Source organism: Trematomus bernacchii, unplaced genomic scaffold (assembly GCF_902827165.1).
Source record: "Trematomus bernacchii unplaced genomic scaffold, fTreBer1.1, whole genome shotgun sequence".
In the NCBI taxonomy this organism is placed as follows: Eukaryota; Metazoa; Chordata; class Actinopteri; order Perciformes; family Nototheniidae; genus Trematomus; species Trematomus bernacchii.
The window spans coordinates 2,367,126-2,381,758 of NW_022987851.1; the positions used below are offsets into that span (position 1 = coordinate 2,367,126).

General features: G+C 41.7%; 1 protein-coding gene across 2 annotated transcripts in view; it reads left to right on the forward strand.

The window, feature by feature from the left end:
* tpst1 (tyrosylprotein sulfotransferase 1) overlaps positions 1-13,499 on the forward strand; it is a 43,567-nt gene extending 30,068 nt beyond the window's left edge. The window contains exons 4-6 of one of the 2 annotated variants that reach the window (XM_034113136.1): positions 10,895-10,945; positions 11,507-11,570; positions 13,095-13,499. In XM_034113136.1, coding sequence (XP_033969027.1) covers positions 10,895-10,945; positions 11,507-11,542 — 87 coding nt within the window. In that variant the 3' untranslated portion in view covers positions 11,543-11,570; positions 13,095-13,499. The remainder of the gene's footprint in view (positions 1-10,894; positions 10,946-11,506; positions 11,571-13,094) is intronic. The other variant, XM_034113137.1, reaches the window with a different exon arrangement.
* Positions 13,500-14,633: the final 1,134 nt, after the last annotated feature.

Genomic DNA, 14,633 nt, shown 5'->3' on the forward strand with positions numbered 1-14,633 from the left:
AATATATATACAGTACATCACAATTTACTAAACAAAATATGTGCGGTTTATCCGAATTTAAAATGACGAGGAATGTGCGACAACAGTATTAAATATGAGGAATGGCTCACATGATGTGTGTTAAACACCCAATGGTATTAATGAGTAATTATGCTATGTTACTGATTTAGCAAGGTCAGTAGTTATGCCTGATTACTGGATTTTTTTGTCTGATATTAAATGTGACACAATGTTTGGCCAAATAGTGTAAAATGCTTAATTAGCACATCTTTGATACATGTTTACTGTAACAATGTTAGTGTTGAGCTAAGACTAGATTAAGAAGATGCTATAGGCAGTTGTTAGCTTTGCTTTTCTCTCTGGCAGACTGCTATTACTGGTACTCATGCAGACAGTTGCATTAAAGACTAGGTCTGTGCTCTTGTTAAGGATAGTGTTACAGTCTCTCTAATGCATCAGTGTCATGGCGTAGGTCACGGTAACTGAAGCCAGTTTTCACATCAGTGCTTCAGCCGTACAGTGTGTGTGTGTTTAGTGGTGTGTGTGTGTGTGTGTGTTTCCGTGTCACAAAGTCCTCTCTTATCCTGACACGTTTCATGCAGCAGTGATGTTTCAGCAAAGAATTAAGACCATTTCCTGCCATTCCCTCAGGAAATGTCTCACCGGCCACATGTTTTACTAGAAGATTCTCTGTGTGTTGTGTGGTGGGTTTTATCTTTGTGGAAAAGTTGACAGCTATTCCGATAATTCTTCAAGGGTTTGTCTTTAACCCAGTTTCAGCTATTCTACTTTTCCGAAGCATTTCCATTGCTTTTCCATTAATTTGAGAGGGACCAAGAAGGGGAACAAGGACAGAAGTGCAGACTGAATTTGCAATTTGTCACGTTGTCAAGACCGTTGGGACTCCAAGGGAAAACATTTGGAGTGTACCATTTGAGGGGAGAGGGAACCTCTTTTTTTCCTTCGGGTAGTTGTTGGGAAAATGTGTGCAACCACAAACAGATGGGAAAATCTGACTAGGTGGCAGAGTGGCAAATACGTCTTCCCATGCTCTTCATAAGATGTATTCAACCTTAAAACGACGTAAACTGTTAATACTTTTTTAATACATGTTTGCCTTTTTTTCAAAGTCACCAGTGTGATCATAACTTCCTCTGAACAATATACCTACGTTGTAGTATTTACATCTTATTCATATAGTCAACTTCTGCTAACCGTAATAGTGGTGGGTGCATCCCAAAACTAATTTATATCAGGAGTTGAAGTATTTTGAAACCAGTTTTTTTTCTTTTTCTTTGTCTTCATACCAATTTGTTTTTCTAGATTTTCCATTCAATAACAGAACATGCATTGTTCACATCATGCAAACTTGCATAGACCGTTTCCTAGGTCAAAACATATCTGCTCTACTGCTTGTTTAAAACCTTCACACTTTGATACAATTGTGCTACTTCTTAGCCAGTCTTTTCATTGATGGCTCTGTAGACTGGTGTAGCAGAAACTATAGAAAGGCACACCAGTGATTAAGGATGTGCCTAAATATAGGTCAACCCAGCGTCACAAACATATAAATAAGTTCAGAACTAAACCACTAAGAAGAAATGCGTACGTGTGGCGAGAAAGAGGATGATGGGGTTCAAAAACAGCGTGCAGAGCTGGTACATCTTTAAATGTAACTTTGTAAATCAAGGTTTAATTCAAATAAGTGGAAAACTATACCTAATAGGTTTTTGGTGCGTTTTATATTGTATTTGTGCATTTTTACGGGAGCAATTCGGGGTTGCTGGGGGATCAAACCGCTGGTCGGTATATGCCCATTATCCCCTGAGCCACATCTGCCCCGACACGTCTGAGGAGACTGATAAGGGCAAAACTCAACATTCAACACAGGTTTGTTATCTTACTACCAGACGGTTCAAAAAATAATTGAACACATTTAACAGATCATGTCCAGTCCCGTACAGATCTAGTTGTGTATCTGATCAGAGCTTTTTGCATCTGGCTCCATGAATGTTGAGGTTGCAGATACATTGCAGACAGCTGTTGTTGATGTAATAGTACCATTGTGTTGAAATGCTCCTAAAATTACAATGCCTCATTTTAAGAAAAGTACAAAGTTGCACATTTCCCAAATGTTGGTCTGTTACTTTAAAGGTGAGCCTACATACTCTATGTTACCAATTTTCTATCAAGGCTGCCATATCTCAGAGTGCTGGACTGATTTCAAATCCTCATGTTTTTCCAGTCATGTTAGCATCATGTTGCGCATGCTAATCCTTTTCAAATGTGCCTGTGGTCCTGTTTACATATTTTGGATGCAGTAAATATCCATGTCTTCCTCCGCTCTCTGAAATAGTTAACGCTGTCCTCGCAATAGGCTTCCGTGTCTAGACGACAACATGTGTGTGTTTAAGCTCCTCTGATTAGATTGATGCTGTGTACATCTGCGCGTTATTAGAGTGATTTCCCTGCATCAACCCCAGCTGCAGGCTCTGTATTATTGTTTTCATGCCTGTACATCAGATACGGATTTGTAACAAATCTAAAACAGAAAATGCTACACAATTGAATTCATGTCAAAGACTTCCCACTTTTTCAAAAACTTTTGATGCAATTTGACCAAATAAAGCCCTGTTAGTAAGATGGGTCTGTTGTCTTACTCTTCAGTAACATCTTAACAACTAAAACAATCTTCACATGTGGGCAGCCAGGCACTACACAGAGGTGAAAGGTCAAGTGTGCCGTGGTGGCTGCCTGAAGAATGCATTAAAAGAAGAAGGGGGGCAGGGCTGTCAAAGGGATGAATTACAGAAGAAAAGCAATGGAAAAATAACAATTATATTCATTTTACGGTACAAAACAGTAGTTTGCTGTTTCAGTGAACTACACAAAACAAGGACACAAAGTCGTTTAACTTCTTGAGTCCAAAGGCTGCTTTTATTGTTGTTTTAGTCATCAACTTCTGAGAATTTTTCCCATTAGTATGTTAGCACCTCCTCCCTAATATTCTCTGCTGTATTGCCGAAGACATCTGGAAAGCAGCCCTGAACTAAATCACTGTATGATGAAGCCACATGTGGAAATGCTCTTCGCTGTCTTGGGTTTTCACCCAGCCCAATCCAAACATTTACCCTCTGTCTCATCTCATCTTCAGCCCTGATTTCACCACAGAATATGCAGCCTGGTTCTCACTGCTTGTTGAATAAATAGTTTGGAAGCAGCCATTGAACCAAATGTTTGTGTTGTGGAGACGGAGAGATCTGGATGATTAATGAAGCTTGACCTGTTGAGAGCAGCCTTATCTCAATGACGCTCAGTTGTTTTCTACTGCGAGTCAAAACCAGTCTTAAAAGTAATCCCTCCAAGCAGTATCAGCCCTGAGGTCAAAACACTCCATCTGTTTTGTATAGATTTAAGAAATAAAGTTTTAAAGGTAATCATTTATAAAGTGGTGCAGTAAAGAGTCCTAATAACCAGAAAATACTTTCTTACCACTTATTGAAAGTGTTTGTGGTTAGAAGCTTGAAATATCTGTGGTTATCCCAAGCTTACAAAACTTGTGAATCTCTGAAGCTTCTATATGTTATACAAACGGCGGTTGCTAATTGGTGACTAAATGAACGCCATCATGCCGACGGTCCACCTTTAGTGTAATAGTGGTCATGTGCAGCCATATGACTGTGATAGTTCCTTTTATACTGTAGCACTCCATCAGCTTTTTATTTCTGCCAATTACATTTACCCTTCCATAAACACAAAGTGGTGTTAAGTAGGGATGCTCCGATCGCCAATTTTGGGGCCGATCGCCGGAATCAGTATCGGCCGATACCGATCGCCGATCCGATCGAGTGGGCGGGGCCTATGGGGATCTTCCATTTAAAGTGATGTTTAAAACTCAGTTAACGGGGCTCATTCACTGGCGCTTCCACAAACAACAACCAACATAATTATTACATTCAAATGAAGTACATTATTCAAGTTTACATTAACTTTGGATAATAACACGGGAGAAATGAGCGGAAGCGCTCTCTTTTCCTCTCTCCCTCTCTCTCTCTCCTGACAGCCCGTCAGTATCTCATGCAGCTCACTGATCCAGTAATGAGCGACCCGACAGTGAAGAATAAATATATGTATAACTAGTTTAGCTTGTTCCAGAGGTAGATAAAATAGCTAAGTGTGTTAGGTCTAACTCTTAATGTGTGTTCTGCTCCGCTCACCGGTCCATCACAGCGGGTGGAGCTGCAGGATTTCTGCTTCACACACACGTTGCATATCGCTATTTTATTGTCTTTTTCGGACACCTTAAAATACTGCCAGACTGGTGAAGCCATTTTGGCGAGCTTGTTTTGCCGCGCACAGAGAAAAGTGTCATGTATTTTACGTCATCATTTTACGTCATTCGATCGGCTCTCGCGATCGGCATTTTTAGAGAGCCCCGATCGATCGGCAGAGAGTGAGTATCGGCCGATATCGATTGGCGGCCGATCGATCGGAGCATCCCTAGTGTTAATTAGTATTATCCTGCTGAACAAAACGTGTTAAGTATCATGGATGTGTGTTGGCCATAACGTTTATATCCTGCAATATAGTAATATCCAATGGGGATATCCCATTGCTTTTTGTCAAGGGACACCTTGCGATGCTAAGTTCCCTGTCGCACTACAATGACACGTCATCACTGCACCACTCTTAGACATGGTGGGGTGGAGACCTTGACCTTGTCAGAAAAAGGTGTGTTTTGTTCATGTTAGTTTTATCCGTCTGTAGTCAAGGATCTTTTATTTCTCTACAGTTATATAGTCCCAGCTCTTGGAGTGGGCTCAGGTCATACATTTGATGTTGATCAGTTCTCAGTTTCAAAACTCAATTCACAGAATTTGCACAAAAATGAAAATGATCAAAGAACAAATTGCTCCGACCCTCCACTAATGACTTTGTTAAAAAGACAACACCTGAGTTGTGTTCTTTTTGTGGAGGCCTCTCCTCTGACTGCTGGTCAGGAGAGGTGGCTCCAGCTTCTGTAAATGAGGCTCCTTGGGCCCATCTCTTGAAGCCGCAATCAATAGCTTTTAAGTGGCTTTGCAGTTGTTCCGATCCCTGGTGAGAAATGGATATTGGGATCGATAAGTTCTCACTTTCTCACAGTAACAATAATGAGTAAGTAGAGAGATGAGAATGAATGTATGTAGAGTTCCTCGTTCAGCGTGTTGTGCTCCGCTCTGCTGCAGAACCTCCTCCTTCATATTGCTGCAAGAACTCTTATTGATGTGCAGGCTTATCACGTTGTATTGATCCAGGGCCCGCGTCAGTTCTCAGCCGTCGTGAAGCTCTTTGGCTCTTAGACCTCCACAGAGACTCATATTCATAAAACCATCGACTATACGAGCATGGGAAAGAAAGTGACGAAAATATTTCTTAATGAGGACTGCACATGAAATGTCCAATGATCCATGCCTCTAATTCCTTCAACTCATATTAAGATAGCTTGAAGAGGTTTTTTTTATACCAAGAGCAAATATACTTTGATAGCTTATACTTTAAGGCTTGTCTTATAGAAAACTTTATTTACATATAAGCTTTCCGATAAGAGGCTTCTCTGAGCTTACAGTCATTCTGACGGGGCACGATGAAGTTGTCTTAACCGTAATTTAGCCAACGCACTCTTCTGAATTATTAAGATTCCTTTCCATTTGTTTATTTCTCTCAAATGTTAATCATTGTCTAAAAGCAAGCAGCCATACACAAACGTTCCCTATTAAAACCATATGATTAAGACCATATTAAGATTAGGTTAACAATGTTATAGAGTGGTGCTCAAACGACTCCTAAAATTCTTCAATGACTTAGCATTTACCTCCTCCGGTTCCCTCGTCTCAAAGTCAATGTTTTTTTGCGATTGTGGTTAGACCCTGAAATAAGGTCTCTGGTTAAATCAAGCAAAGATATTGTCGTGTTTAGTTCTCAGAAATAAAATACATCCGTAAATACCCCACTAGGCAAGGCCCAAAACTTCTATGTGTCATAGAAATGGCGGTTGCTAAACTACTAAACATCATCACGCCTTTAGCTTAGCGATGTTGATTCTACCGAGATGTAGTTTGTTTGTAGCCTAGCGTTAGCTTTTTACTCCTGGCGATTGCATTTATGCAATGGAAATGATCCTGCTGACCAAAACGTAAAAGTATCATAATTGTTTGTTGGCCACAAAGATGTTTGCAATATACTGAAATCCAATGGAGAAATCCCATTGCTTTTTGTCTAGGGATCTCTTGCCTTGCAACTTGCGAGTCAGCCTAAATAAATTGTCATCACGGCACCACTCTGACTATCAGTACTCAACAGTTTTTGATAATTGGACCTGATTTTAAGGTCAATTCTAGGACTTGTAACAGATTAATTATGTGTCTATTGAGTGTATTAGGCCCCCTGGCAAAGATCGACCACAAGGAGATTAGGGAAGGAAAATCATTAAGCGTCCTCTCAAGTTATTGCTCTCTCGAAAACAATCTCCAAACACATGATTGAACATGGTCGACATTACTTTGTATTATCAAAGCTTATTACAGCCCCTGGCTCCAGAAACAGCACACACACATGGACAGATTCGTTTCTGTGTGTAGTTCGGATAAAAGCATTTGGTTTGAGGTAACAATATCCTTGGAAACCTCGGGTGGAAGCAGACTGCCGTGCAGCTCTTGCAGTCTCCCCTGAAGCTCATGGCTCAACACTGGCAGCTTTTCAGATGCACTGGGCTGTTACCACATTCAAACCCCCGGGACTGGGGCTTAGTCACAGGGAGCCCCCGCCATAGTGCTGAGGCAGAGGCACTGCAGGCTTTAGTTTGGCTGCTCCACACTGGGCTGACCTGCTGCTTGTACCAGCATGCACCTTGGCTGACCCCACCGTGCTAAACCCTGCCTCTGGGCTCCTCTGAGGCTCTACCTCACTTTGGTCCAATTTGAGTTCCCTTCTCGGAGATGCACTGTGGGTAAGGAGCTCTTATTTTAAAGCAAATATGTGTTGATTAGCAGGAATGTAGCACAACGTGGAAGAGGAAGCCATGCTCTCTTTATATAAAAAGTGGATTACAAATAGTTTGTACCTAAAATAAATAATGGTCATCTCAAGATCATTCAAAAATAGTTGTGATTATACTTTTAGCCGTATTCGAGCACCCCTAGTCAGTGGTTTAAATATTCGTTAAGGCTGTTATAGTGAGATGGAAGGTACAGAAGGTTTTCTGATACGTTTTAATAGAACACTGAATTAAAAAAGGAATATAATTGACAAAAACCGCCTAACGAAAGGTCGACTTATAGTATTAGGGTTATCTGCGGAATTGGATCATCAAACTCGTTGTAGCTAGTGTTGGTAATCTCGTGAAGCTAGCAAGAGAATGGTACATTTTGAAAGGGTCCAAACCTTGTAGCTATGCAAAGCTCAAACATTCACTAAATCTGGCTACAAATCGTCAAGTTGGCAACACTGACCGCCTGTCCCTTCTCCTTCCAAAGCCACTATCATAATGAACTTTTAAACAAGCATGGCTGCTGTTAGTTCTCACAGCCGTCAAACCTTTGGCTTCAGGAGGCTCCGTGAGCACAGTCAGATTAGATTTTTGTTATAACAATACTCTTATAAGAAATGTTGCTGCATGTGACATTCAAGATTCTTGTAACCTCCTCCTGGAGAATATTTACCCACAGATGGGGTTTATTCTTCTGAAGAGTCAAGCCACCAGTTTTACATTATAATTGGAGAAAGTTGGCACGTTTTTTGCAACTGAAGAAGAAAAACTAGACTTTAGTTTTCCCTTGAAACCCAAATCACTTTTATTTAATCGTTCGCAAAAGAATATGAACTTTTGAGCCGATTCAAAATGTTGTAATTTGTCTTGCTCATTAAAGGCTATCAAAGACGATATTGACAACAGATGTAAACGCTTATATTCATGAAGACTGTGTTTGAGTGCTCTAACAAAAAAATGCAAGGTCCCCTTAATAGCATTTCCAAAGTCAATGATGAACTTTCCCAATTAGCAGATAAAGGAAATAATGTGGATTTCTACATTTTGATAGCATTGCATTCTAAACCGTACAGTGTAGACTGGAGACATAGTTCCGATCTCAGTTATTAAAACTGTTGAGGAAATATTTTCCTAGGCCCACACCTCTGACCCAGTGTATCAGTCTGTACTGACCTCACTGAGCACAGGCCTGAGACCTTGGGCTGCTCTCAGTGTTTGTCTCCATATTCCTGCCTGTTGGCGTCAGCTGATAGAGGCGGTATAGTGCTTTGCCTGTTTTATCTTCTTATGCAGCATGTTGGTTATTCTCTCAGAACCAGCTAAATCCATGGGTCTGGGGTAGAGTTCTTCAGAATTGGTTTGGCATCCGCTGTGTCACCTCATGGCAGCAGCACATGTTTTGTCAGTTTTCCAACTCCATAATAAACCGTCAGTGTTTGCCATCAAGCTCCAGCTCTCCCCGTGTCTCTCTTGAGTTTCGTCTCCATTGCTTCAGAAGTTTCCATCACAGGAACGTGGTGACTACCTATAATTGTGGAAAGTCACTTTTAGCATTTTTATGAGCAGCAATGTGCTACTGACAGACACCTTCATATGAGCTTAAAAGAGGTCGGCGTGTTTTCATTGAACCGTGGGATAATGACAGGAAGGCAGCACCTCTGTCAGACAGATGATTGGCAGGCAGCGGCCCTCTGATCTGTGTTTCATCTCTGCCTCAATAGAAGAGGCTGTGACTATCCCTCCTTTTCTTAAGCGGATCCTTCACGGGTCACAGCCCTGGAGGGGGGGGGGGGGGGGGGAGCTCTGTTGGACAGGAGGGGGCCGGCTTCATGTTACTGCAGAGATCCAACATGTAGCCATGGAGTCTGGGCTTTCTCAGAGGTCGCCCTTCACCTCTCTGTCCTCTGAAGGACACATTGATCTTCAGCAGACAGCTCACCACTTAGATTGTTTTTGTCCAACCAGAGGGCATTCTCCTCCTCCTCTCCTCTCCTCTTCCTCTCCTCTCCGCTCCTCTCCTCCTCCTCTCCTCTCCTCTCCTCTCCTCTCCTCTCCTCTCCTCTCCTCTCCTCTTCCTCTCCTCTCCGCTCCTCTCCTCCTCTCCTCTCCTCTCCTCTCCTCTCCTCTCCTCTCCTCTCCTCTCCTCTCCTCTCCTCTCCTCTCCCCCCCTCTCCTCTCTGTGGGAGCAGAAGGGTTGGACGGCCTCTCAGCAGTCTGGCCCGGACCCTCCCCGCTGAGGAGGGAAAGCTGCAAAATGGCTCCCAGCAGAAAATCAGTAACATGCGCTCGCCTCCCTGTCTCTGGTGTTGGAAATCATTTGAGATGACGTTGATTTCTGGCACTGAGTTCACTCCAGGCAAGCAGGCAAGCATGCATGAAGTCACGCAGGGGGATTAAGGAATATGTTTTTGGGAAAGTTTAATCTTCTGAGCTGTAGAGGGGGGGCACAAGACTTCTGATCCAGTCCTCCCACACTACGGAGGTCCAGCTCAGATCTAGCATCATTATCTGATCCAATAATATGTTCTGTGTAGCGGCGCTGCTATGTAAACCATCAAAAGGACAAACACATTTTTAACCATGAGATCAAAATAAGCACATAAAAATTCCGTCTTTTAATAGTTCAGTCATTCGTTGCCCTTGTTTACTGCCTGGATCCTGTGTTTGCCTGTGGTTGTTTTGATGTTGCCGTTGTTTGGAGTGCAGCTGAGGTTAGTGGTGACAGAGAGGGGAAGTCAGAGCAACAGAAACACTGCAAAAAGCAACGAGAAACCGCAACACTAAACACAACACAAGCAGGCAAAACGAACCAGTTTCTATATTTATATACGTACTGCACATCATGCTTTAATACCACACTGCACATTATGTAAGGCTACATGGCTACATGTGATACAACATATTGATTTAAACTTAAAGATGGCTGAGTTTTCTGGTACCAACGGCTGAACGGCGGCTGACAGCAACATCACTTAAAATGGCGGCAGCACTGATCCAGGTTTTCTGTAACTCACATGTTCTGTTCCATCAACCAGTCTTTAAACACGGCCAGAGTACTGTGTTCCCGTTAGTGTTCACTTCCTGTCTGTCTTCTGCTGCTTTCTCTGTCCTCCAGCTCGTTGTCTTTAACCTCTTTGCGTCTCTTGCACTTTGTCTTTTTTTTGTCTTCTTCTCTTTTTCAGGACAGTCTATCCATCATGAATCCAAAGTTCCCCGCTCTCCACAAATATAGAAATAGATATTCAAAAAGGTGGTGTTTTCGATAGAGGATCATATTTGTGTGGCCACTACTTAGTTGAAATTCACCGGACTCCTTGCTGCGGATTGATATGACTGCATAGGATCCCTTAATCAAAACATCCGTCTGCTCTTTTTCCAAACCAAACGGACCAATCAGAATCGAGTTTCCAACTTAGCCATGTCCAATAATGAAAGGAAAACCGGTCGTTGCAAACAGCTGAATAAATAACATGCGTGATTGGAGGAGATGTCGTGATAGCGATGGGATGTAGTGAGCTGTCTCTCTGCTGCCGTCTCCTCCTGTCTCATGTCTTTATCTGCGAGTCCTTTGATATCCAGCTTCCATCCGTCATCACGCTGCAGTTCCTCCCAGTCTCCCCCCCCCCCCCACATTCTTCTCTATCCCCGGCTGACAGAACGACCTCATGCGTTGTTTTCATTCAACTTCCTGTGTAGATGTTATGAGTCGTGGAATGAGACCGGAGTAGGTGTGTGTGGCTGAGAGGAATCTCCTAACTCTGGAACACACAGGAAATGCTCTTCAGTAAACCGTGGTGATCCAGACGATGCTTTGAAGCACATTCAGTACATTTGTGGAGCTCTAAACCTGGTCCTTTGTTTTTCCAGGTCTTTAAGGGTGAATTTCAGCTACCAGATTTCCTAAAAGAACAATCACAGGTACAGTAACATTTCTGCCTGTTGTTTAGCTTTTCTATCATTTTACACACAAATCCAGTTTTTCTTTTTAGTGTCTGATTTGAGTTGAACCATCTGCAGCTCAGTGGAAGGTCTCCTTTCAGATTTCCATCTGCTCACATTTACTCATCTCTTGAGTTTCTTGTCATTAAACGCAGCTTGTTGTCCGCCTCATGATTGTCTCCATGCTTTTGGTCTGTAGTGGTTCTTTTGTTTGTTAGTCTCTTCATGTTGCTTTGTTGTTTCTGGGTCTAACAGTGTGATGTGTCTGCAGAGCACTGGTGCCCTCCTCTGGTTGTCACAGCAACCTGCATCTTTTTTGTCTTCATGCTGAAGGAACTCACTTCAGAAGAGTCTGTCTGCTTTGTTAATAATGACGTTCTTTTCACACAATCAGCCCTCTTTTTTCTTTGAATCATGGGGACATGACATACACATGTGAAGTCAGTGAGTCAGCTGACTGTGGGAAATCTTCTTTCCTTATCTGTCACTCTCAGACTGTAACCTGTGTGTGTGTCGTCTCCTCTTTGTTCCTCCATACAGATTCAGAAGTCTGCAGAGAGACCCAAGCCCAGTTAGGAGCAGCAGAGCGCCTCACCACACACAGGTACACAAGATGCTGATACTCCATTACATTCATCTGTTACTTTCAGTGGAGGATTTGAAGACATAATCACAACTTCGAGGAAATCAAACTTTGAATGCTGCGCAGATTTCTTTTGTACAGTTTCAGATGAAATTAGGCTACACCAAAATAAAAATCTATACTATTTGAAGAATACGTTTCCAGTGGTGGCTGTGTAGGATTGTTTCAGGCTTATGTGATCAAAACATTTCCAATGACTCCAGAGCTGTGTAAAGTCAAAATGTATTGAACACAAACATGTCGTTTTATCCACCGAGATGCGTATTTCTTTGAGTTTTAACCTAAAAAAAACAAATGTTCATTGTCGTCAAAATACTGCTTCCTCTCCTGCTCAACGCACATTGTATTGGCATGGTAGCAATCGAATGAAACTGACTCATATACTCGTAAAAAAAGAGTTGATTTATTCATAAAATGTCTAACCCATTTAATTGATGAATCACACTTCATGAATCATTATTTAGTTGGAGGATTTTGTTCCATCATTTTCAATGACTAATGACATCATCAAATATGACGACAAAGCTTATTCAAAACTTGATGGTCTTAATAAAAAAAGGATAAACTGTTCAGCCTCAGATGTTATGTATAAAACACAGTGTCTTACATTACATCATTCAAACGTTCTCTACCTTAACCTCACTTCCTGAACTTTGAATACTTGTATTTATTCACAGGATCTTGACCTATAGTAGAGGACAGATGGTAGTTCTGCCTGCTCAGACCTCCTCAGGGTCCACAGACACTGCTGGGCTAACATGTCGGCCACCATTTCATCCACCACTGCCACAAAAGATTGCATGTAGTAACTTTGTAGGAATATTCAATGGTATTTATATTTCATCCCATTATTTTTCAGTCCATTGACTATTGTGACATCAATTCATATTTAGTCTTAAATCAACTCAGTAAACATGCAGAATGTTCCAGAGCCTGAGAGGAAATGTTGAAACGACCAGTCAACAATGATCTAAATCAATGTTTGTCCTTTTTGCTTGACAACAAATGTATTAACAGATATGATAAATAAATGAGCATTTTCCTTTGTTGTCGAGGTTTAGGTGATAAGATCTATACACTGAATACATATACTGTACATGCTAACATTAGACCGCCAAGATATAGCCCCCACATAAACCCCCCCCTCAAACAGGGAGTTGTTGTTTTCATGCTTTGTTTTTACATACAAGATGTCATGTATTTATCGGTTGGGGGGATTTTCGAACCATTTCAGCCAGGCTATATTTGTCCTTTCTTTATGCTAAACTGAGCTAACCCACTACTAGCTCCGTCATCTTAACAAGCGGTACAGACCTTTCCTTCTAACTCTCAGCAAGTGGATAAGGGTATTTCCTTTTAGTGTCGAGTTGGGAGTGGTAAGATGGTGAAACCCAAACTAATAAAGTTTACAGGCCGCTGATTCATCTCTGACTGAGTCGTAAAACTGCTTTTAATTCAAACAATAAATTGTGATGTCTCTAACAGGACCAGAGGAGCAGTTGGAGAGAGAATCATGGCCATCGTCTCACCCGCCCCCCCCCCCCCATATGTGTTGGGCCTCGGTCACATGACCTCAGCGGAGTCTACGGAGAACTCTTGGCCTTCGATGTTGTACAGCCACAGAATGTCTGCTGATTGTTCTTTTTCGTGTCACATCACGCTCATTGATTTTTAGAAATTATTTCTGGCTATTTAGACAAATTCTGTGATTCTGTTGTAAGAAAATGCAGTGAACCGAGATCGCAAGAAGCATTTATGAATGAAAAAGTTAGCTTTTGGAAGATGCAATACCTATTTTAATGTTACTTTTTTTCATGCCTTTGTATTGTGCAATGTCATGGGTACTGATCGGTATCAACCGTGATAAACATTGTTGTTTTTGTTTTTAAACCTGGTGTCAGTCTGGTTATTTTTGGTTGAATGGTGACACAAGATGCTAACTTGTTACAGTAGTTAGACAGCTAGTGGGCTTTAAGAGCTTTGTGTTTGGACACTGATGAGACCGGTGAAACACTTCTCCCTAAATTGCTTCTGTGGGCATTGTCTACAGTATTCAATGTATTACATGTCTAATATATGTAATTTAATGTAATGTAAAGCGCTTTGATTACTTAGAAAAGTGCTCAAATAAATACCACTAATTATTTCTTTAAAGAGGTCAGGAGAATTGCTGAGCTGGTGGATGGAGGGAACTTCGGGATTTTGGCAAAAACATATACAACACACCCTTTAAGGCATAATAGGGCTAATTGAACGTATACATTTTGATGACCTTCCTAAGAACAGTTTGTTCTTAACAGGATCAATTCTAATCAAAGAAGGAACAGAGCAGCCCACTAATGAACAACCTCTTATTTAATAATACATTACATTCAAGGCAAATGATACATCCTTACCAATACATACTCAGCAATGCAATCATTGGCTCTCTAAATAAATAGAAATTTGAAGTCAGTGCACAACATTGAAAAAGAACACTTAACAGTCAACGTGTAACACAGCCTGCACACATTCCACATCCCAGAATACACCTCCAGCTAGTGCTGCTAAAACCAACATAAAAAATAGATCTCAAAATAAGTTATATATATATATATGTTCTCACTGTCTTCATATAAATATTGGGCTTTCAGGTCATATTTACAGCAACGTAGACTCTGATGGGTTTCTTCAAACGACAGAAGTTACACAGTAGATAAAGAATCACCATTTCAAAAATATTATACACACATAGTAAACAGTCAGTCTTCAAGATGCAGTATGAAATTGCACATTGTCGTCATGCCACAGAGGGGGCTGCTTCAAGGCTTTGGTACACAATGTCCTGATTGGAAGAAAAAGCTCTGCTACGGGCCCCAGGTCCCCCGGGAGACCCTCCTCCGTCAGGGTGCAGTGGGGGGGAGCAGATCAAACTAGCGAATCAGAGAGCTGGATGACTACAGTACACTTGAGGATTGGGGAAGACTCTTGGCACTTGGATCACAGGTGCAGGTCCGAGCTGGACGACCAATCGTATGCAGCCGT